At 56.3% G+C, this 24,503-nt stretch overlaps 2 protein-coding genes across 2 annotated transcripts; one reads left to right on the top strand and one right to left on the bottom strand.

Moving 5' to 3' along the window:
* The first annotated feature begins 439 nt into the window (after positions 1-439).
* LOC137313762 (isocitrate dehydrogenase [NAD] subunit gamma, mitochondrial-like) lies at positions 440-1,689 on the top strand. Its single transcript, XM_067979550.1, has one exon. The coding sequence runs from the start codon at positions 440-442 to the stop codon at positions 1,622-1,624; it is 1,185 nt and encodes a 394-aa protein (XP_067835651.1). The 3' UTR covers positions 1,625-1,689.
* Positions 1,690-9,800: 8,111 nt separating this feature from the next.
* LOC137313763 (tubulin polymerization-promoting protein family member 3-like) lies at positions 9,801-24,142 on the bottom strand. The gene is made up of 3 exons (XM_067979552.1): positions 23,780-24,142; positions 13,870-14,023; positions 9,801-10,588 (listed from the first exon to the last, which is right to left on the bottom strand). Exons 1-3 carry the CDS (start codon positions 23,971-23,973, stop codon positions 10,394-10,396), a joined length of 543 nt encoding a protein of 180 aa, XP_067835653.1. The 5' UTR covers positions 23,974-24,142; the 3' UTR covers positions 9,801-10,393.
* Positions 24,143-24,503: the final 361 nt, after the last annotated feature.

Genomic DNA, 24,503 nt, shown 5'->3' with positions numbered 1-24,503 from the left:
GGAATTCAAACGGTGCGAGGGCGGTGACGTCAGGAGCGCGCGGGATTGGCGTGGCGAGAGGGAGGGGCGGAGCGAGGAATTCAAACGGTCGGGGCACGTGGGGGCGGTGACGTCAGGAGCGCGCGGGATAGGTGGGGGTGGAATTCAAACGGCGTGTGGGCGGTGACGTCAGGAGCGCGCGGGTGGGGGGGCGGAGCGGGGAATTCAAACGGTCGGGGCACGTGTGGGCGGTGACGTCAGGAGCGCGCGGGATCCGGGGGGGGCGGAGCGGGGAATTCAAACGGTCGGGGCACGTGTGGGCGATGACGTCAGGAGCGCGCGGGATGGGGGGGCGGAGCGGGGAATTCAACGGCCCGCGCGCGCCCGCGCGCGCGGGGGGGGCGGGGTCGGTGACGTCACCAACGGGCGGGCCTGCTCCATTCGAGGCCTGCTGGAGCACATGGCGTCTCTGAGGGGCCTCTCCCGCCTGATCCTGGGCTCCAAGCCTCGCCTCCCCAGGGGCCCCCCGCCCGGGGCGCGGGCCCCCGGCTCCCGGCCGCGCCGCGGCTACTCCGGGGCCTGGGAGGAGGGGCGCGCCCTCGCGGGCCGGGCCGGCGTCACGGTGACGGTGATCCCGGGCCACGGCGTGGGGCCCGAGCTGATGGGCCACGTGGGCGATGTCTTCAAGGTGGCCCAGGTGCCGGTGGAGTTCGAGGTGGTCCAGGTGGACACCGACGCCGACGACGACCGGGACATCAACCGCGCCATCCAGTCGGTGGCGCGCAACCGGGTGGGGCTGAAGGGGAACTTCGAGACCGCCGTCGACATGCTGCCCCCCCAGTGCCACTCCCGCAACGTGCAGTTCCGCACCAAGCTGGACCTCTTCGCCAACGTCAACCACTACCGCACCTTCCCCGGCGTGGCCACCCGCCACAGCGGCATCGACATCATCGCCATCAGGGAGTGCACCGAGGGCGAGTACGCCCACCTGGAGCACGAGAGCGTGCCCGGGGTGGTGGAGAGCCTGAAGATCATCACCCGGGAGCGCTCGATCCGCATCGCCGAGTACGCCTTCCAGTACGCCCGGCGGCACGGCCGCCGCAGCCTGAGCGTGGTGCACAAGGCCAACATCATGAAGCTGGCCGACGGCCTCTTCCTCAATTGCTGCCGGGAGGTGGCGGCGGGCTACCCGGAGATCAAAGTCACCGACGTCATCGTGGACAACGCCACCATGCAGCTGGTCAGCCGGCCCAGCCAGTTCGACGTCATGCTGATGCCCAATCTGTACGGGGTGGTGATCAACAACATCTGCGCCGGCCTGGTCGGGGGCCCCGGGCTGGTGCCGGGGGCGAACTACGGCCGGAGCTGCGCCGTCTTCCAGTCGGCCATCCGCAACACGGCGATGCGGCTGGCCAACAAGGACGTGGCCAACCCCACCGCCATGCTCCTGGCCAGCTGCTTGATGCTCGACCACCTCAAGCTGCATGACCACGCCACCGCCATCAGGAACGCCACCATGAAGGCCCTGACGGAGATGAGGATCCACACGCCGGACATTGGAGGGACTGCCTCCACCACCGAGGTGGTGGACTACGTCAAGAGCCAAGTCCTGCAGGCGCTCAAGAGGCCCGATCACGGCTCCTAAAATGGACGCTTCCCCTTCCCCCCCCCCCACCCCCGACCCATTGATCATTTTGCTTGTGCAGCCTCCTGAGGGTCTAGAATTAAATAACATGTCAAGGGTCCGCTTGTTTGTTTCTCCTCAGCCATCTTCATCGCGGCCCACCCCGTTGAAAGTGTCGTTCGAGCCGAGCATGTCATGTGACCTAGCACGGGGTCGTAGGTCAAGTAGGCCGCCTTAACCAGTCTTCCGACCGTTCCCATGCCCCCCCCCCCCCCCGAGTCTGGCAGTGCTGCAACTTTCTAGATTTGAAACCAGCATCCAGTGGTAAAAGAACAGTGTTTGTCCTACAGCCCACCCACCCCCTCGTTTTTTACGCAGCGAGTTGTGATGATCTGGAACGCGCTGCCTGAAAGGGCGGTGGAAGCAGATTCAGTAATAAATTTCAAAAGGGAATTGGATAAACACTTGAAGGGGAAAAATTTGCAGGGCCATGGGGGAAAGAGCAGGGGGTTATGGTAGGTCGAATTGAGGGATGAGGGTAGGTGGGGTTGAGGGATGAGGATAGGTGGGGTTGAGGGATGTGGGTGGGGTTGAGGGATACGGTGGAGTTGAGGGATGAGGGGGTTGAGAGATCAGGTGGGGTTAAGGGATGAGGTGGTATTGAGGGGGTTGAGGGATGAGGTGGTATTGCGGGATGAGGTCGGGTTGAGGGATACGGTGGGGTTGAGGGATATGGTGGGGATGAGGTGGTGTTGAGGGATGAGGTGGGATGGTAGTGTTGAGGGATTAGGTGGGGTGGTGGTGTTGAGGGATGAGGTGGTGTTGAGGGATGAGGTAGTGTTGAGGGATGAGGTGGTGTTGAGGGATGAGGTGGTGTTGAGGGATGAGGTGGGGTGGTGGTGTTGAGGGATGAGGTAGTGTTGAGGGATGAGGTGGTGTTGAGGGATGAGGTGGTGTTGAGGGATGAAGTGCGGTGGTGGTGTTGAGGAATGAGGTGGTGTTGAGGGATGAAGTGGGGTGGTGGTGTTGAGGGATGAGGTAGTGTTGAGGGATGAGGTGGTGTTGAGGGATGAGGTGGTGTTGAGGGATGAAGTGCGGTGGTGGTGTTGAGGAATGAGGTGGTGTTGAGGGATGAAGTGGGGTGGTGGTGTTGAGGGATGAGGTAGTGTTGAGGGATGAAGTGGGGTGGTGGTGTTGAGGGATGAGGTAGTGTTGAGGGATGAGGTAGTGTTGAGGGATGAGGTGGTGTTGAGGGATGAGGTGGTGTTGAGGGATTAGGTGGTGTGGTGGTGTTGAGGGATGAGGTAGTGTTGAGGGATGAAGTGGGGTGGTGGTGATGAGGGATGAGGTGGGGTGGTAGTGTTGAGGGATGAGGCGGGGTGGTAGTGTTGAGGGATGAGGTGGTGTTGAGGGATGAGGTGGGGTGGTGGTGTTGAGGAATGAGGTGGTGTTGAGGGATGAAGTGGGGTGGTGGTGATGAGGGATGAGGTGGGGTGGTAGTGTTGAGGGATGAGGCGGGGTGGTAGTGTTGAGGGATGAGGTGGTGTTGAGGGATGAGGTGGGGTGGTAGTGTTGAGGGATGAGGTGGTGTTGAGGGATGAGGTGGGGTGGTGGTGTTGAGGGATGAGGTAGTGTTGAGGGATGAGGTAGTGTTGAGGGATGAGGTGGTGTTGAGGGATGAGGTGGTGTTGAGGGATTAGGTGGTGTGGTGGTGTTGAGGGATGAGGTAGTGTTGAGGGATGAGGTGGTGTTGAGGGATGAGGTGGGGTGGTGGTGATGAGGGATGAGGTGGGGTGGTAGTGTTGAGGGATGAGGCGGGGTGGTAGTGTTGAGGGATGAGGTGGTGTTGAGGGATGAGGTGGGGTGGTAGTGTTGAGGGATGAGGTGGTGTTGAGGGATGAAGTGGGGTGGTGGTGATGAGGGATGAGGTGGGGTGGTAGTGTTGAGGGATGAGGTGGTGTTGAGGGATGAGGTGGGGTGGTAGTGTTGAGGGATGAGGTGGTGTTGAGGGATGAGGTGGGGTGGTGGTGTTGAGGAATGAGGTGTTGAGGGATGAAGTGGGGTGATAGTGTTGAGGGATGAGGTGGGGTGATAGTGTTGAGGGATGAGGTAGTGTTGAGGGATGAGGTAGTGTTGAGGGATGAGGTGGTGTTGAGGGATGAGGGTTGAGGTGGTGTGAGGGATGAGGTGGGGTCGAGGGATGAGGTGTTGAGGGATGAGGTGGGGTGGTGATGTTGAGGGATGAGGTGGGGTGGTAGTGTTGAGGGATGAGGTGGTGTTGAGGGATGAGATGAGGTGGTAGTGAGGGATGAGGTGGTGTTGAGGGATGAGGTGCGGTGGTAGTGTTGAGGGATGAGGTGGTGTTGAGGGATGAGGTGGGGAGGTAGTGTTGAGGGATGAGGTGGGGAGGTAGTGTTGAGGGATGAGGTGGTGTTGAGGGATGAGATGCGGTGGTAGTGTTGAGGGTTGAGGTGGTGTTGAGGGATGAAGTGCGGTGGTGGTGTTGAGGGATGAGGTGGTGTTGAGGGATGCGATGCGGTGGTAGTGAGGGATGAGGTGGTGTTGAGGGATGAAGTGCGGTGGTGGTGTTGAGGGATGAGGTGGTGTTGAGGGATGAGGTGGGGAGGTAGTGTTGAGGGATGAGGTGGTGTTGAGGGATGAGGTGGTGTTGAGGGATGAGGTGGTGTTGAGGGATGAAGTGCGGTGGTAGTGTTGAGGGATGAGGTGGTGTTGAGGGATGAGGTGGGGGACAGGCTGGTCAGGTCCAAGCACCTTTTCCTTTGTTTATTGAGTTACAGAGGGAGTTTAGCTGTGGGTTTCACACCACACACCAGAACTGACACTGGATTCACATGAACTGTAGCGGAGCAGGCAAGTTCCCTTTCACTCATTGTAGCTGCTGAAACTATCCCCCTCCCCGCACCGCCCCCCCCCTCCAAACCTCTTCTGAAGGCATGGACCCTTCGCTGGAGTACAACAGACACTGGCAACCCTCCGGTACCTCGTGTCAGCCTGGATGTCAGCTTAGATACTAAATATCAGGAGGCTTTTTGATCCTAGCGGACATTTCAATCAACCCCAATCCTGTTCTCACTCGATGAGTCTGGTAACGCCTCGATTTTAAAATTCTCATCCTTGTTTTCCAATCCCTCAATGGCCTCAACCCTCCCTATCTCTGTAACCAGTCAATGGGAATCGGGGGGAAACTATCCAGCGGCTGGAGTCATACCTAGCACAAAGGAAGATGGTAGTGGTTGTTGGAGGCCAATCATCTCAGCCCCAGGACATTGCTGCAGTAGTTCCTCAGGGCAGTGTCCTTGGCCCAACCATCTTCAGCTGCTTCATCAATGACCTTCCCTCCATCATAAGGTCAGAAATGGGGATGTTCGCTGATGATTGCACAGTGTTCAGTTCCATTCGCAACCCCTCAGATAATGAAGCAGTCCGTGCCCGCATGCAGCAAGACCTGGACAACATCCAGGCTTGGGCTGATAAGTGGCAAGTAACATTTGCGCCAGACAAGTGCCAGGCAATGACCATCTCCAACAAGAGAGAGTCTAACCACCTCCCCTTGACATTCAATGGCATTACCATCGCCGAATTCCCCACCATCAACATCCTGGGGGTCTCCATTGACCAGAAACTTAACTGGACCAGCCACATAAATACTGTGGCTACAAGAGCAGGTCAGAGGCTGGGTATTCTGCGGCGAGTGACTCATCTCCTGACTCCCCAAAGCGTTTCCACCATCTACAAGACACAAGTCAGGAGTGTGATGGAATACTCTCCACTTGCCTGGATGAGTGCAGCTCCAACAACACTCGAGAAGCTCGACACCATCCAGGACAAAGCAGCCCGCTTGATTGGCACCCCATCCACCACCCTAAACATTCACTCCCTTCACCACCGGCGCACCGTGGCCGCAGTGTGTACCATCCACAGGATGCACTGCAGCAACTCGCCAAGGCTTCTTCGACAGCACCTCCCAAACCCGCGACCTCTACCACCTAGAAGGACAAGAGCAGCAGGCACATGGGAACAACACCACCTGCACGTTCCCCTCCAAGTCACACACCATCCTGACTTGGAAATATATCGGCCGTTCCTTCATCGTCGCTGGGTCAAAATCCTGGAATTCCCTTCCTAACAGCTCTGTGGGAGAATCTTCACCACACGGACTGCAGCGGTTCAAGAAGGCGGCTCACCACCACCTTCTCAAGGGCGGTTAGGGATGGGCAATAAATGCTGGCCTTGCCAGCGACGCCCACATCCCATGAACAAATAAAAGAAACTTCCCCCAGCCCCACAACCCTCCCAGATCTCTGCACTCCTCCAACTCTGGCCTCTTGCGCATCCCCCGATTTCCTTTGCCCCACCATTGGCGGCCGTGCCTTCAGCCGTCTCGGCCCTAAGCTCTGGAATTCCCTCCCTGAACCTCTCCGCCTCTCTCTCCTCTAAGACGCTCCTTAAAACCTACACACACCCGGCAATTGTAACACTCCGGACACCCGCCCCTGCTGAGATCAGCAAACTCAAAGCACACCAGGGGTGAAGCTGGCACCTTCCTGCTCTGTCGATCCTGTAGAGTGCTGTTACCCCTCTGAGCCATTTCGTAGATGAGAGGCTAAATTAACAAAATTCCTTCTGAGGAACTCAGCCTACAACAGAGAGGGTTCTTTCACTTTATTTTTCACAAAGCTTACATGCGAAGTCTTACAGTATCGCACACTAAAGGCTAATATTTACTGGCGAACCTATCTACTTTGTCCAAGCAATTCTGTGTTTTCATGGATTGTTAATATACTCCTGTGTCTCCTTCAGGCCCAGGCATGAAAGGACAGTGCCTAATCCACAACCCCCACCCACTTCCCCATCAGGGAGACGGGACCTTCACCCTCCCTGTCTGGGGCTGGATTTGACCCCAGGTCCCAGAGGATGAAAGGTCAGTGTCTGACCCACTGCCCCATCATTCATCGCAAGCAATCGTCAATCGACAGACACCTTTTCTCTTGCGAGTTAGTTTCTATTTCTTCTCTGCCCTCCCCGTGCCAGGGACAATCCCCAGCCTAGTGGGTGGTCAGGACAGTCGGGGCGGGGGTGGGTGGGGGAGGGCGCAGTGCGTGTAACCATCGCCTGTCAGTGCGCCTCCGGGTGACGAGAGGCGGTCGCGGGGAAGGGTTGGGGTCCCATCAGCCGAGCGACCACCGGATGGGTGTTGACGGACCGAACCGGGACGAGGGCGCCGCTCCCGCGCTGCCTCCCCCACCCGGCTCCAATCCCAGCGATCCCCGGGATACGGTGGGGCCATCGGCAGGCACCTGAGCCATTGACAAGTATCACACAGGTTGCTGCTACAGCTGAAGCCAATCAATCATTAAGGCATGTCCAGTGTTTCAGAGGAATAGAGTTGAAAAGCAGAGAGGTTATGTTAAACTTACACAGAGCGTTTGGTCAGACCTGTGTACAGTTCAGGTCTCCATTACACGGAAAGAATGTAGAGGCACTGGAGAAAGTGCAAAAGAAACAAGATTTACAAGCATGATACCAGAACTGAGAGGATGTACCTATCAGGAAAGACTGAACAGGGTGGGGCAAGAGAAGGCTGAAAGGTGACCCGACAGAGGTCTTCAAAATTATGACGGGGTTCGACAGGGTAGACGTAGAGAAGGTGTTCCCACTTGTGGGGGGAGGCCAGAACTAGGGGCCGTGAATATAAGATAGTCACCAATAAATCCAATAGGGAATTCAGGAGAAACTTCTTTACCCAGAGAGCGGTGAGATGCGGAACTCACTACCACAAGGAGTAGTTGAGGCGAATAGTGTAGATGCATTTAAGGGGAAGCCAGATAAACACATGAGGGAGAAAGGAATAGAAGGATATGCTGATAGGGTGAGATTAAGTGGAATAGGTCTGTGCCAGTGTAATAAACACCAGCACAGACCTATTGGGCCGAATGGCCTGTTTCTAAGCTGTAAATTCGACGTAATTCTATGGCAGAACAGTTGAGTGTTTACAGCGCCACTCCCTTCAGTACGGCAGGCATTGCCGCAGAAACACTTTTAAATTTGTTGCCCGCGCATCGATTTCACACACGCGGGAAATGGCTCGCGGAGCAAAGCCCGCCGACCCACCCCCAATTGGTCGGGCCAGTCGGTCAGTCCAATGGCCGCCACCGACCCCAACCAATACCAGGTTGCCGGGGTGGGGGGAGGGGGGCGGTATTTAATAAAATAAACAAAACGGCCGCCCACTTCCGTGGGCCCTTTCGCAAAATGGAGCGCTGGTAGGGTCGCCAACTCTGCAGGATTGCCCTGGAGTCTCCAGGAATACCTGGACACTGCGGTGAGCAAAAATCCGGGAGAACAATCGTAGGAGGGGCCATTTAAAACAAAAACGGTGTGCTTTTTTTTTTCTCTCGTTTCCTTTGAACACTTTTGTTTATCAGTCGTAAAAGCGCTGAAAATGGGGAGAAAGGTTATTCGACCGGGCGGGGCTGTTGGAAGCAGGAGCAGGGTTGCCAGCTGTGGTTGGACCGTGTTCCTGGAGGTTTCGTCACGTGACCAGGCTACCACCAGCTGACCCCCCCCGCCTCACCACCCCCCGCCCAAACTCTCGCCATCGGTCGCCCGACACGTCCGTCCTCGCGGTGCACCGCCTTCCCACGGCCAATCGGAACGGGAAAAGACTCTTCGTTACCCGATTGCATGATTCCTGACCGTCAGTCAAGCAGACTTTCCCACCCTCCCCTCCCCTCAACGTCCGATATTTTTACCACTAATAAAATTGTTCAAAGAAATTTTTTTTTTTTAAAAAACACAATTTTTTTTAATGGGCCTGTGATTCTTGCCCTGGGTTTTTGTTGGCAGCGCTGTCCTGGAGACTCCAGTCCAATCCTGGAGGGGCTGGCGACCCTTGGCGGGAGGCCATGGGATGAAACCGTCAGGATTATGGCCAACCAGAGCTGGCAACCCCAAGATTCAGCCATCTCTCACTGTCCAGGTTTTCATATCTGGAAAGTGCGGGAAGCCCGCCCCCCCCCAAACAAAACACGGGCGGGGGCGCCGTTCGTCCACCCGAGAAAGTGACGTTTTATCGGCGATGGAAATGGGAGGGATTGGCCGCGCTCCCGCGAACAGTGCAAGGAGCAGGGCTTCGAAATGAAGGGGGCTTCTTGAGTCCAAAGGAAACCATCCCGCAGCCGGGGTAGAGAGAGAGAGAAAAAAAAGAATTGGGCGGGATTTTAGCCCGCCTGTTATCGACGGGTCCTTGCGGGCAGCGAGCGCCATATCGCGGGCAATCAGCCGCCCGCCGCTCGCGAGGCCCCCCTACATTTTCAATTCAAATATGGAAGGACGTGTCATGCTGTCCAAGGCTAAACCGTTATGGTCAATGGTGGGGATAATGAGTGGGTCAGAGGGAGGGAAATCAAGGACGGGTTTATTTATTTTTTGTTAACTTTGCCCCCGCTTTCAGGCACTGTGAGCCAGCACTCCCAGGGCAGGTCAGATACAGAGTATAGCTCCCTCTACACTGTCCCATCAAACACTCCCAGGGCAGGTACAGGGTTAGATACAGAGTAAAGCTCCCTCTACACTGTCCCATCAAACACTCCCAGGGCAGGTACAGGGTTAGATACAGAGTAAAGCTCCCTCTACACTGTCCCATCAAACACTCCCAGGGCAGGTACAGGGTTAGATACAGAGTAAAGCTCCCTCTACACTGTCCCGTCAAACACTCCCAGGGCAGGTACAGGGTTAGATACAGGGTAAAGCTCCCTCTACACTGTCCCATCAAACACTCCCAGGGCAGGTACATCACGGGTTAGATACAGAGTAAAGCTCCCTCTACACTGTCCCATCAAACACTCCCAGGGCAGATACAGCACGGGATAGATACAGAGTAAAGCTCCCTCTACACTGTCCCATCAAACACTCCCAGGGCAGGTACAGCACGGGTTAGATACAGAGTAAAGCTCCCTCTACACTGTCCCATCAAACACTCCCAGGGCAGGTACAGCACGGGTTAGATACAGAGTAAAGCTCCCTCTACACTGTCCCATCAAACACTCCCAGGGCAGGTACAGCACGGGTTAGATACAGAGTAAAACTCCCTCTACTTTGCTCCAGTAAAATGGCTCCCCACTGCCCCCAGATTGACATTTCCATTCCAATTATCATTGCCACTTCTGTGAGTGAGGCGGCCAACGTATTGGTGGTCGTGTCCTGCAGACAACTACAAACGATGCACCAGCTGGACACCGCCCGACCTGACGTGGCAGGAGAGCGGGAGGCCCCATCGTCCGTCCTGCCTGGGCTTGATCCGAAACCCAGGTGCCCGGAGTGTGAAAGGGGGAACGAGCGAGGAGTCGCCCGGAGCTGCACCCGCTGGGAGAGAATGAGTCGGAACAGGCAACGAGCCCTCGTAAGGGGGGAGAAGGAGTAGGACGGAGGGATCTTGGAGCTGAGGAGGAACAGCAGAGAAAGGTGGAGAAGAGCACTGACCTCGGTAAGACTAATTATTGGAAGCACCTTTTGACCCATTTTGGGATATGAATATGCGTTACAAAAAGAAAATGGGATATGCTTTCTCTCCCCCCCCACCCCGCCGATCCCCCACACTGCCCCTTGATGTTTGTTGAGCAAGGAATGTCGCAGAAGCTTTCAAGTCAATCGTGCGTTTAGGACAAGCAGAGGATTTGACCGCAGTTAGTCCGATATCAAGGGCAAGGCGACTGTAGCTGTCGGTAGCTTGGAGGGAGGGGGCGGCGCGGGGGGTGGGGTCCTGCCTGATCACTTTGAGCCTTTGACCTTCTCGTTGTAGGTGCCCTTCCCCTTGTAGGCCGCCACGAATCCCGTGTTCTCCACCAGGTTTTCGCGGCCCGCCCTGCCTTTGCCCCTCCCGCTTTCGTCGAACCTCTCCTTGTGGGACCCGGTGAACTTGGACGTGTCCGTCAGCCGATCCACGGCCCCAGCTCTCGCGGCCTTCTGGAAAGATCCGGAGAATGTACGTCAGCCAAGCAGAGCGGGAAGGGCCCAGGTTCCATTCACCCCACCAACCCCACCTCCCCCCCGCACCCCACCTCGGCATGTGCTGAGCGTCCGGTCCCAGGGGTGCGGTAGGGGGGCTACAATTGGGCCTTACTGGCCCCCCCCGCCCCCCCCCAACCCGGGTAGGGGAGCAGGACAGGACCTGCAACTGGCCACCATCCAGTGACTCATGCTCCAATAGGCGTGTTTTGCACGGACGTCACGGCTCAGGGCTCAGCCGCGATGCCACCCCACAGGCTAATAGCCAGTCATTGTCCTGTCTCAGACGCAACGAATGGCCCACTTGCGTGAGGTGCCGAGGGGGAGGCCAGTGTCCGAGGAACCCACACCCCAGCAAGGGGCCAATGCCTTTGGGAGAGAGCATGGGGAAAGGGATGGGGGAGTAGGGAGAAGGAAAAAAAATCCATTCCTATTGTCCAAAAATTGTCCAAACTAAAATAAGCCAAATCAGTGAAAACTTAGGAACAGGCGGAGGCCATTCAGCCCTTCGAATATGTTCCGCCATTCAATCAGATCATGGCCGATCTGTATCTTAACTCCATCTACTTGCCTTGGTTCCGTAACCCTCAATACCCCCGCCTGACAAAAATCGATCAATCTCAGTACTGAAATTTTCAATTGAACCCCGGTCTCCACAGCCTTTTTGTGGGGAGAGAGTTCCAGATTCCCACTCCCCTTTGTGTGAAGAAGTGATTCCTGACTTCACCCCTGAACGGCCTGGCTCTAATTTAAAGGTTCTGCCCCCTTGTTCTGGATTCCCCCCGCCCACCAGAGGAAATAGTTTCTCTCGATCTACCCGATCAACTCCTTTAATCATCTCAAACACCTCGATGAGGTCATCCATTAGTCTTCTATATTCGAGGGAATACGAGCCCAGTCTGTGCGACCTGTCCTCGCGCTTTAACCCTTTCAGCCCCGCGACCTCTGGCCTTCCGCGGGTGAGCGCCGGGACGCCCGAGCTGGAGGGAGAGGAGGCCCGCCTGCAAGGCCCCACCTCGGGGCTGTTGCCATCTTCCGCCTGGCAGCCCCGGGGAAGCAATGGTAAGCGGGGAGGACGCCAGGAAAATGCGCCAGAGACCCCCAACTCCGGCTTCCCCCCATTCCTGTAGCACGCCCGGCGCAGACGGCGGGAGGCAGATCTAGCGGTCAGCCTCACCGCCCGAACCGTTTCCCATTCGGGGCGGGCATCATGGATGTCAAATCCAGCCTGGTACGTTCGGGACCTCCATCGCCTCCTGCTGGGCTGGATTTGAACCCACGTTTCAGAGGGTGAGAGGATATTTTACGGCCACCCACTCTCATCCAAATAACTTCCTCAACGTGGCGGTCCGGGGGCCAACATTTATCCCTCAGCCAACACCCAAAACAGATTAACAGTGGGGTCTCGCTCTCGCCTCTGAGTCAGAAGGTCGTGGGTTCGAGTCCCCACTCCAGAGACTCGAGCCCCGTAATCCAGGGCCGACACTCCCGGTGCCGGTACCGAGGGAGCGCCGCACTGTCGGAGGGTCAGTACCGAGGGAGCGCCGCACTGTCGGAGGGGCGGTACTGAGGGAGCGCCGCACTGTCGGAGGGGCAGTACCGAAGGAGCGCCGCACTGTCGGAGGGTCAGTACTGAGGGAGCGCTGCACTGTCGGAGGGTCGGTACTGAGGGAGCACCGCACTGTCGGAGGGTCAGTACTGAGGGAGCGCCGCACTGTCAGAGGGGCAGCACTGAGGGAGCGCCGCACTGTCGGAGGGTCAGTACTGAGTGAGCGCTGCACTGTCGGAGGTTCAGTACTGAGGGAGCGCCGCACTGTCGGAGGGTCAGTACTGAGGGAGCGCTGCACTGTCGGAGGGGCAGTACTGTGGGAGCGCTGCACTGTCGGAGGGTCAGTACTGAGGGAGCGCTGCACTGTCGGAGGGGCGGTACTGAGGGAGCGCCGCACTGTCGGAGGGGCGGTACTGAGGGAGCGCCGCACTGTCGGAGGGTCGGTACTGAGGGAGCGCCGCACTGTCGGAGGGGCAGTACTGAGGGAGCGCCGCACTGTCGGAGGGGCAGTACTGAGGGAGCGCCGCACTGTCGGAGGGGCAGTACTGAGAGAGCGCCGCACTGTCAGAGGGGCGGTACTGAGGGAGCGCCGCACTGTCAGAGGGTCAGTACTGAGGGAGCGCTGCACTGTCGGAGGGGCAGTACTGTGGGAGCGCTGCACTGTCGGAGGGTCAGTACTGAGGGTGCGCTGCACTGTCGGAGGGGCGGTACTGAGGGAGCGCCGCACTGTCGGAGGGTCGGTACTGAGGGAGCGCTGCACTGTCGGAGGGTCAGTACTGAGAGAGCGCCGCACTGTCGGAGGGTCGGTACTGAGGGAGCGCCGCACTGTCGGAGGGGCAGTACTGAGGGAGCGCCGCACTGTCGGAGGGGCAGTACTGAGGGAGCGCCGCACTGTCGGAGGGGCAGTACTGAGAGAGCGCCGCACTGTCAGAGGGGCGGTACTGAGGGAGCGCCGCACTGTCGGAGGGTCAGTACTGAGGGAGCGCTGCACTGTCGGAGGGTCAGTACTGAGGGAGCGCCGCACTGTCGGAGGGGCGGTACTGAGGGAGCGCCGCACTGTCGGAGGGTCGGTACTGAGGGAGCGCTGCACTGTCGGAGGGTCAGTACTGAGGGAGCGCCGCACTGTCGGAGGGTCAGTACTGAGGGAGCGCCGCACTGTCGGAGGGTCAGTGCTGAGGGAGCGCCGCACTGTCGGAGGGGCAGTACTGAGGGAGCGCCGCACTGTCGGAGGGTCGGTACTGAGGGAGCGCCGCACTGTCGGAGGGGCGGTACTGAGGGAGCGCCGCACTGTCGGAGGTGCCATTCTTCGGATGAGACGTTAAACCGAGGGCCCCGTCTGCCCCTCTCAGGTGGACAAAAAAGATCACGCGGCCACTAATTCGACGAGGAGTGTGGGGGGAGTTCTCCTCGGTGCCCTGGGGCCGATATTTATCCCTCAACCGACATCACTGTCACCAGATGATCTGGTCATTTATCACATTGCTAACTGTGGGATCTTCCTGTGCGCGAATTGGCGGCTGCGTTTCCTGCATCACAACAGAGACTACACTTCAAAAAGTACCTCGTTGGCTCTAAAGCACTATGGGACGTCCTGAGGCGCGATATAAATGCAAGTCTTTCCTTCATCCTAAAACCAGCCCCGGTTACTCTCTCATACCGTAGCAGGTGCCCGGAGAATGGCTATACCAACCGTGATTCCCACCAGTGCTGGTTCCTTCCCAGCAATGAGAGCGTAAACTGCCTCCAGGGCCTCGGCCTCGCTCATGTCCTTAAACCTTTTCTTGGCCAGTTCCTTCAGTGCCTGTTTGAACTCCTCATAAGTTATTACGCGAGCTGCCTTGGCCCTGCAGAGGAGGAGAAGTCCAGTTAATTGTAGGCATACAGTGTGGCACTGCTTCTATTATTACAGCTATCACCCTGAGGGAGAGAGGGGGAACTGAGAGACACCAGTCAGTGCACAGATATCACCCTGAGGGAGAGGGACCGAGAGACACCAGTCAGTGTACAGATATCACACTGAGAGAGAGGGACTGAGAGACACCAGTCAGTGTACAGATATCACCCTGAGAGAGAGGGACTGAGAGACACCAGTCAGTGTACAGATATCACCCTGAGAGAGAGGGACTGAGAGACACCAGTCAGTGTACAGATATCACCCTGAGGGAGAGGGACTGAGAGTCACCAGTCAGTGTACAGATATCTCCCTGAGGGAGAGGGACTGAGAGACACCAGTCAGTGTACAGATATCACCCTGAGAGAGAGGGACTGAGAGACACCAGTCAGTGTACAGATATCACCCTGAGAGAGAGGGACTGAGAGACACCAGTCAGTGTACAGATATCTCCCTGAGAGAGAGGGACTGAGAGGCACCAGTCAGTGTACAGATATCACCCTGAGAGAGAGGGACTGAGAGACACCAGTCAGTGTACAGATATCTCCCTGAGAGAGAGGGACTGAGAGACACCTGTCAGTGTACAGATATCACCCTGAGAGAGAGGGACTGAGAGACACCTGTCAGTGTACAGATATCTCCCTGAGAGAGAGGGACTGAGAGACACCTGTCAGTGTACAGATATCACCCTGAGAGAGAGGGACTGAGAGACACCTGTCAGTGTACAGATATCACCCTGAGAGAAAGGGGACTGAGAGACACCAGTCAGTGTACAGATATCACCCTGAGAGAGAGGGGACTGAGAGACACCAGTCAGTGTACAGATATCTCCCTGAGAGAGAGGGACTGAGAGACACCAGTCAGTGTACAGATATCTCCCTGAGGGAGAGGGACTGAGAGACACCAGTCAGTGTACAGATATCACCCTGAGAGAGAGGGGACTGAGAGACACCAGTCAGTGTACAGATATCACCCTGAGAGAGAGGGGACTGAGAGACACCAGTCAGTGTACAGATATCTCCCTGAGAGAGAGGGACTGAGAGACACCAGTCAGTGTACAGATATCACCCTGAGGGAGAGGGACTGAGAGACACCAGTCAGTGTACAGATATCACCCTGAGAGAGAGGGGACTGAGAGACACCAGTCAGTGTACAGATATCTCCCTGAGAGAGAGGGACTGAGAGACACCAGTCAGTGTACACATATCACCCTGAGAGAGAGGGGACTGAGAGACACCAGTCAGTGTACAGATATCACCCTGAGAGAGAGGGGACTGAGAGACACCAGTCAGTGTACAGATATCACCCTGAGAGAGGGCGACTGAGAGACACCAGTCAGTGTGCAGATATCACCCTGAGAGAGAGGGGACTGAGAGACACCAGTCAGTGTACAGATATCACCCTGAGAGAGAGGGACTGAGAGACACCAGTCAGTGTACAGATATCTCCCTGAGAGAGAGGGACTGAGAGACACCAGTCAGTGTACAGATATCTCCCTGAGGGAGAGGGACTGAGAGACACCAGTCAGTGTACAGATATCTCCCTGAGGGAGAGGGACTGAGAGACACCAGTCAGTGTACAGATATCTCCCTGAGAGAGAGGGACTGAGAGACACCAGTCAGTGTGCAGATATCACCCTGAGAGAGAGGGACTGAGAGACAACAGTCAGCGTACAGATATCACCCTGAGAGAGAGGGGACTGAGAGACACAAGTCAGTGTACAGATATCACCCTGAGGGAGAGGGACTGAGAGACACCAGTCAGTGTACAGATATCACCCTGAGAGAGAGGGGACTGAGAGACACCAGTCAGTGTACAGATATCACCCTGAGAGAGAGGGGACTGAGAGACACCAGTCAGTGTACAGATATCTCCCTGAGAGAGAGGGACTGAGAGACACCAGTCAGTGTACAGATATCTCCCTGAGGGAGAGGGACTGAGAGACACCAGTCAGTGTACAGATATCTCCCTGAGAGAGAGGGACTGAGAGACACCAGTCAGTGTGCAGATATCACCCTGAGAGAGAGGGACTGAGAGACAACAGTCAGCGTACAGATATCACCCTGAGAGAGAGGGGACTGAGAGACACCAGTCAGTGTACAGATATCACCCTGAGGGAGAGGGACTGAGAGACACCAGTCAGTGTACAGATATCACCCTGAGAGAGAGGGGACTGAGAGACACCAGTCAGTGTACAGATATCACCCTGAGAGAGAGGGACTGAGAGACACCAGTCAGTGCACAGATATCACCCTGAGAGAGAGGGACTGAGAGACACCAGTCAGTGTACAGATATCTCCCTGAGGGAGAGGGACTGAGAGACACCAGTCAGTGTACAGATATCACCCTGAGAGAGAGGGACTGAGAGACACCAGTCAGTGTACAGATATCATCCTGAGAGAGAGGGACTGAGAGACACCAGTCAGTGTACAGATATCTCCCTGAGAGAGAGGGACTGAGAGACACCAGTCAGTGTACAGATATCTCCCTGAGAGAGAGGGACTGAGAGACACCAGTCAGTGTACAGATATCTCCCTGAGGGAGAGGGACTGAGAGACACCAGTCAGTGTACAGATATCACCCTGAGAGAGAGGGACTGAGAGACACCAGTCAGTGTACAGATATCACCCTGAGAGAGAGGGACTGAGAGACACCAGTCAGTGTACAGATATCACCCTGAGAGAGAGGGACTGAGAGACACCAGTCAGTGTACAGATATCTCCCTGAGGGAGAGGGACTGAGAGACACCAGTTAGTGTACAGATATCACCCTGAGAGAGAGGGACTGAGAGACACCAGTCAGTGTACAGATATCTCCCTGAGAGAGAGGGACTGAGAGACACCAGTCAGTGTACAGATATCACCCTGAGAGAGAGGGACTGAGAGACACCAGTCAGTGTACAGATATCACCCTGAGAGAGAGGGACTGAGAGACACCAGTCAGTGTACAGATATCACCCTGAGAGAGAGGGGGACTGAGAGACACCAGTCAGTGTACAGATATCTCCCTGAGAGAGAGGGACTGAGAGACACCAGTCAGTGTACAGATATCACACTGAGAGAGAGGGACTGAGAGACACCAGTCAGTGTACAGATATCACCCTGAGAGAGAGGGACTGAGAGACACCAGTCAGTGTACAGATATCACCCTGAGAGAGAGGGACTGAGAGACACCAGTCAGTGTACAGATATCACCCTGAGGGAGAGGGACTGAGAGTCACCAGTCAGTGTACAGATATCTCCCTGAGGGAGAGGGACTGAGAGACACCAGTCAGTGTACAGATATCACCCTGAGAGAGAGGGACTGAGAGACACCAGTCAGTGTACAGATATCACCCTGAGAGAGAGGGACTGAGAGACACCAGTCAGTGTACAGATATCTCCCTGAGAGAGAGGGACTGAGAGGCACCAGTCAGTGTACAGATATCACCCTGAGAGAGAGGGACTGAGAGACACCAGTCAGTGTACAGATATCTCCCTGAGAGAGAGGGACTGAGAGACACCTGTCAGTGTACAGATATCACCCTGAGAGAGAGGGACTGAGAGACACCTGTCAGTGTACAGATATCTCCCTGAGAGAGAGGGACTGAGAGACACCTGTCAGTGTACAGATATCACCCTGAGAGAGAGGGACTGAGAGACACCTGTCAGTGTACAGATATCACCCTGAGAGAAAGGGGACTGAGAGACACCAGTCAGTGTACAGATATCACCCTGAGAGAGAGGGGACTGAGAGACACCAGTCAGTGTACAGATATCTCCCTGAGAGAGAGGGACTGAGAGACACCAGTCAGTGTACAGATATCTCCCTGAGGGAGAGGGACTGAGAGACACCAGTCAGTGTACAGATATCACCCTGAGAGAGAGGGGACTGAGAGACACCAGTCAGTGTACAGATATCACCCTGAGAGAGAGGGGACTGAGAGACACCAGTCAGTGTACAGATATCTCCCTGAGAGAGAGGGACTGAGAGACACCAGTCAGTGTACAGATATCACCCTGAGAGAGAGGGACTGAGAGACACCAGTCAGTGTACAGATATCTCCCTGAGGGAGAGGGACTGAGAGACACCAGTTAGTGTACAGATATCACCCTGAGAGAGAGGGACTGAGAGACACCAGTCAGTGTACAGATATCTCCCTGAGAGAGAGGGACTGAGAGACACCAGTCAGTGTACAGATATCACCCTGAGAGAGAGGGACTGAGAGACACCAGTCAGTGTACAGATATCACCCTGAGAGAGAGGGACTGAGAGACACCAGTCAGTGTACAGATATCACCCTGAGAGAGAGGGGGACTGAGAGACACCAGTCAGTGTACAGATATCTCCCTGAGAGAGAGGGACTGAGAGACACCAGTCAGTGTACAGATATCACACTGAGAGAGAGGGACTGAGAGACACCAGTCAGTGTACAGATATCACCCTGAGAGAGAGGGACTGAGAGACACCAGTCAGTGTACAGATATCACCCTGAGAGAGAGGGACTGAGAGACACCAGTCAGTGTACAGATATCACCCTGAGGGAGAGGGACTGAGAGTCACCAGTCAGTGTACAGATATCTCCCTGAGGGAGAGGGACTGAGAGACACCAGTCAGTGTACAGATATCACCCTGAGAGAGAGGGACTGAGAGACACCAGTCAGTGTACAGATATCACCCTGAGAGAGAGGGACTGAGAGACACCAGTCAGTGTACAGATATCTCCCTGAGAGAGAGGGACTGAGAGGCACCAGTCAGTGTACAGATATCACCCTGAGAGAGAGGGACTGAGAGACACCAGTCAGTGTACAGATATCTCCCTGAGAGAGAGGGACTGAGAGACACCTGTCAGTGTACAGATATCACCCTGAGAGAGAGGGACTGAGAGACACCTGTCAGTGTACAGATATCTCCCTGAGAGAGAGGGACTGAGAGACACCTGTCAGTGTACAGATATCACCCTGAGAGAGAGGGACTGAGAGACACCTGTCAGTGTACAGATATCACCCTGAGAGAAAGGGGACTGAGAGACACCAGTCAGTGTACAGATATCACCCTGAGAGAGAGGGGACTGAGAGACACCAGTCAGTGTACAGATATCTCCCTGAGAGAGAGGGACTGAGAGACACCAGTCAGTGTACAGATATCTCCCTGAGGGAGAGGGACTGAGAGACACCAGTCAGTGTACAGATATCACCCTGAGAGAGAGGGGACTGAGAGACACCAGTCAGTGTACAGATATCACCCTGAGAGAGAGGGGACTGAGAGACACCAGTCAGTGTACAGATATCTCCCTGAGAGAGAGGGACTGAGAGACACCAGTCAGTGTACAGATATCACCCTGAGGGAGAGGGACTGAGAGACACCAGTCAGTGTACAGATATCACCCTGAGAGAGAGGGGACTGAGAGACACCAGTCAGTGTACAGATATCTCCCTGAGAGAGAGGGACTGAGAGACACCAGTCAGTGTACACATATCACCCTGAGAGAGAGGGGACTGAGAGACACCAGTCAGTGTACAGATATCACCCTGAGAGAGAGGGGACTGAGAGACACCAGTCAGTGTACAGATATCACCCTGAGAGAGGGCGACTGAGAGACACCAGTCAGTGTGCAGATATCACCCTGAGAGAGAGGGGACTGAGAGACACCAGTCAGTGTACAGATATCACCCTGAGAGAGAGGGACTGAGAGACACCAGTCAGTGTACAGATATCTCCCTGAGAGAGAGGGACTGAGAGACACCAGTCAGTGTACAGATATCTCCCTGAGGGAGAGGGACTGAGAGACACCAGTCAGTGTACAGATATCTCCCTGAGGGAGAGGGACTGAGAGACACCAGTCAGTGTACAGATATCTCCCTGAGAGAGAGGGACTGAGAGACACCAGTCAGTGTGCAGATATCACCCTGAGAGAGAGGGACTGAGAGACAACAGTCAGCGTACAGATATCACCCTGAGAGAGAGGGGACTGAGAGACACAAGTCAGTGTACAGATATCACCCTGAGGGAGAGGGACTGAGAGACACCAGTCAGTGTACAGATATCACCCTGAGAGAGAGGGGACTGAGAGACACCAGTCAGTGTACAGATATCACCCTGAGAGAGAGGGGACTGAGAGACACCAGTCAGTGTACAGATATCTCCCTGAGAGAGAGGGACTGAGAGACACCAGTCAGTGTACAGATATCTCCCTGAGGGAGAGGGACTGAGAGACACCAGTCAGTGTACAGATATCTCCCTGAGAGAGAGGGACTGAGAGACACCAGTCAGTGTGCAGATATCACCCTGAGAGAGAGGGACTGAGAGACAACAGTCAGCGTACAGATATCACCCTGAGAGAGAGGGGACTGAGAGACACCAGTCAGTGTACAGATATCACCCTGAGGGAGAGGGACTGAGAGACACCAGTCAGTGTACAGATATCACCCTGAGAGAGAGGGGACTGAGAGACACCAGTCAGTGTACAGATATCACCCTGAGAGAGAGGGACTGAGAGACACCAGTCAGTGCACAGATATCACCCTGAGAGAGAGGGACTGAGAGACACCAGTCAGTGTACAGATATCTCCCTGAGGGAGAGGGACTGAGAGACACCAGTCAGTGTACAGATATCACCCTGAGAGAGAGGGACTGAGAGACACCAGTCAGTGTACAGATATCATCCTGAGAGAGAGGGACTGAGAGACACCAGTCAGTGTACAGATATCTCCCTGAGAGAGAGGGACTGAGAGACACCAGTCAGTGTACAGATATCTCCCTGAGAGAGAGGGACTGAGAGACACCAGTCAGTGTACAGATATCTCCCTGAGGGAGAGGGACTGAGAGACACCAGTCAGTGTACAGATATCACCCTGAGAGAGAGGGACTGAGAGACACCAGTCAGTGTACAGATATCACCCTGAGAGAGAGGGACTGAGAGACACCAGTCAGTGTACAGATATCACCCTGAGAGAGAGGGACTGAGAGACACCAGTCAGTGTACAGATATCTCCCTGAGGGAGAGGGACTGAGAGACACCAGTTAGTGTACAGATATCACCCTGAGAGAGAGGGACTGAGAGACACCAGTCAGTGTACAGATATCTCCCTGAGAGAGAGGGACTGAGAGACACCAGTCAGTGTACAGATATCACCCTGAGAGAGAGGGACTGAGAGACACCAGTCAGTGTACAGATATCACCCTGAGAGAGAGGGACTGAGAGACACCAGTCAGTGTACAGATATCACCCTGAGAGAGAGGGGGACTGAGAGACACCAGTCAGTGTACAGATATCTCCCTGAGAGAGAGGGACTGAGAGACACCAGTCAGTGTACAGAGATCACCCTGAGAGAGAGGGACTGAGAGACACCAGTCAGTGTACAGATATCACCCTGAGAGAGAGGGACTGAGAGACACCAGTCAGTGTACAGATATCTCCCTGAGAGAGAGGGACTGAGAGACACCAGTCAGTGTACAGATATCACCCTGAGAGAGAGGGACTGAGAGATACCAGTCAGTGTACAGATATCACCCTGAGAGAGAGGGACTGAGAGACACCAGTCAGTGTACAGATATCACCCTGAGAGAGAGGGACTGAGAGACACCAGTCAGTGTACAGATATCACCCTGAGGGAGAGGGACTGAGAGACACCAGTCAGTGTACAGATATCACCCTGAGGGAGAGGGACTGGGAGACACCAGTCAGTGTACAGATATCACCCTGAGAGAGAGGGACTGAGAGACACCAGTCAGTGTACAGATATCACCCTGAGAGAGAGGGACTGAGAGACACCAGTCAGTGTACAGATATCACCCTGAGAGAGAGGGACTGAGAGACACCAGTCAGTGTACAGAGATCACCCTGCTTCACGAATGTCCTTCAGGGAAGGAAACCTGCCGTCCTTACCCGGTCTGGGCCTATACGTGATTCCAGTCCCACACCAACGTTGTTGACTCTTAACTGCCCCCTTAACGGCCACAAAGAGTAACGAAGACTCCCGACCTAACTGTCGTGCGGGAGCATCTTCACCACACGGGACTGCAGTGGTTAAAGAAGGCGGCCCACCATCACCTTCTCAAGGGCAATTAGGGACCGGCAATAAATACCGGCACCTCCCAAGAATGAAAATCGAACTCAGCCCAGACCGGGGATGGAAGCTGGGCCCGGTGTGGCTTTGTAACAGAGCTATCAGCAGAGCTCAGTGGGACTGAGGGAGCGCCGCGCTGTCAGAGGGTCGGTACTGAGGGAGCGCCACACTGTCGGAGGGTCGGTACTGAGGGAGCGCCACACTGTCGGAGGGGCAGTACTGAGGGAGCGCCACACTGTCGGAGGGGCAGTACTGAGGGAGCGCCGCACTGTCGGAGGGTCAGTACTGAGGGAGCGCCGCGCTGTCGGAGGGTCAGTACTGAGGGAGCGCCACACTGTCGGAGGGGCAGTACTGAGGGAGCGCCGCACTGTCAGAGGATTAGTACTGAGGGAGCGCCGCACTGTCAGAGGGTCGGTACTGAGGGAGAACCGCACTGTCGGAGGGTCGGTACCGAGGGAGCGCCGCACTGTCGGAGGGTCAGTACTGAGGGAGCGCCGCACTGTCGGAGGGTCAGTACTGAGGGAGCGCCGCACTGTCGGGGGGTCAGTACTGAGGGAGCGCCGCACTGTCGGAGGGGCAGTACTGAGGGAGCGCCGCACTGTCGGAGGGGCAGTACTGAGGGAGCGCTGCACTGTCGGAGGGTCAGTACCGAGGGAGCACCGCACTGTCGGAGGGTCAGTACTGAGGGAGCGCCGCACTGTCGGGGGGTCATTACTGAGGGAGCGCCGCACTATCGGAGGGGCAGTACTGAGGGAGCGCTGCACTGTCGGAGGGTCGGTACTGAGGGAGCGCTGCACTGTCAGAGGGTCAGTACTGAGGGAGCGCCGCACTGTCAGAGGGTCAGTACTGAGGGAGCGCCGCACTGTCGGAGGGTCAGTACTGAGGGAGCGCCGCACTGTCAGAGGGTCAGTACTGAGGGAGCGCCGCACTGTCGGAGGGTCAGTACTGAGGGAGCGCTGCACTGTCGGAGGGTCAGTACTGAGGGAGCACCGCACTGTCGGAGGGTCAGTACTGAGGGAGCGCCGCACTGTGGGAGGGTCAGTACCGAGGGAGCACCGCACTGTCGGAGGGTCAGTACTGAGGGAGCGCCGCACTGTCGGGGGGTCATTACTGAGGGAGCGCCGCACTGTCGGAGGGTCAGTACTGAGGGAGCGCTGCACTGTCGGAGGGTCGGTACTGAGGGAGCGCCGCACTGTCGGAGGGTCAGTACCGAGGGAGCGCCGCACTATCAGAGGGTCGGTACTGAGGGAGCGCCGCACTGTCGGAGGGCCAGTACCGAGGGAGCGCCGCACTGTCGGAGGCGCCGTCTTTCGGATGAGACGTTAAACCCAGGGGCCCCTATCTGCCCCTCTCAGGCGGACGTAAAAGATCCCACGGCCACTGTTGGAAAAAAAGGGGGGGGCGAGGTTCTCCCCGGAGTCCTCCGGAACCAGTATTTATCCTTCACCAACATCGCGAGAAAACACTATCTGATCGGAACCACATTCCTCCTTGTGGGATCTTGCTGTGCGCACATTGTTTTCTGCCTTCTTCCTACTTTACAACCGTGGCTAGACTTCCAAAAGAAAACCTCATCGGCTGTAAAGGGCGTCCTGAGATGGTGAGAGGCGCGATATAGTTGCCGATCACCGATCGGCCCCGTTGAGGAGGAGGCCACTTACTTGACCTTGGTGAAGACGATGTCGACGTCAGTGCTGGTGACGGCCTTGCCATCGATCACCTTGCAGTCCTTGCAGAGCTTGGCAAAGTTCTTGCCCGTCATGTCGTTGCCGGTGGCCTTGGTGTCCCCGTGGATGGCGAACCGGCGGAACGACTGCTCCAGCCGGTCCGGGAGGCTCCCTGCTCCTTCCGCCATATCACCGCCGCCGCTGCTGCTGCTTTGCGTGGCTTTCCCCTGCTTCCCTCCTCTCCCGGAATCTGGTGGGCGGAGACGGAGATTAAACGAGAAGGCGGCTGCAAGATCGAAGATAATCGGCAGAAGAACCAGAGGGGGAGGTGAGGAGAATCGTAACTTTCAAAAGGGGAGTTGGATAAATACTTGAAAAACTCGCGGCGCTCCCTCAGTACGGACCGCCCCTCCGACAGTGCGGCGCTCCCTCGGTACCGCCCCTCCGACAGTGCGGCGCTCCCTCAGTACCGACCCTCCGACAGTGCGGCGCTCCCTCAGTACGGACCGCCCCTCCGACAGTGCGGCGCTCCCTCAGTACTGACCCTCCGACAGTGCGGCGCTCCCTCAGTACGGACCGCCCCTCCGACAGTGCGGCGCTCCCTCAGTACGGACCGCCCCTCCGACAGTGCGGCGCTCCCTCAGTACTGCCCCTCTGACAGTGCGGCGCTCCCTCAGTACTGACCCTCCGACAGTGCGGGGCTCCCTCGGTACTGACC

The sequence above is a fragment of the Heptranchias perlo genome, unplaced genomic scaffold, assembly GCF_035084215.1.
Source record: "Heptranchias perlo isolate sHepPer1 unplaced genomic scaffold, sHepPer1.hap1 HAP1_SCAFFOLD_472, whole genome shotgun sequence".
Taxonomy (NCBI): domain Eukaryota; kingdom Metazoa; phylum Chordata; class Chondrichthyes; order Hexanchiformes; family Hexanchidae; genus Heptranchias; species Heptranchias perlo.
Note: the sequence above shows the minus strand (reverse complement) of the source record. Positions and strands in the feature narration are given on the sequence as shown.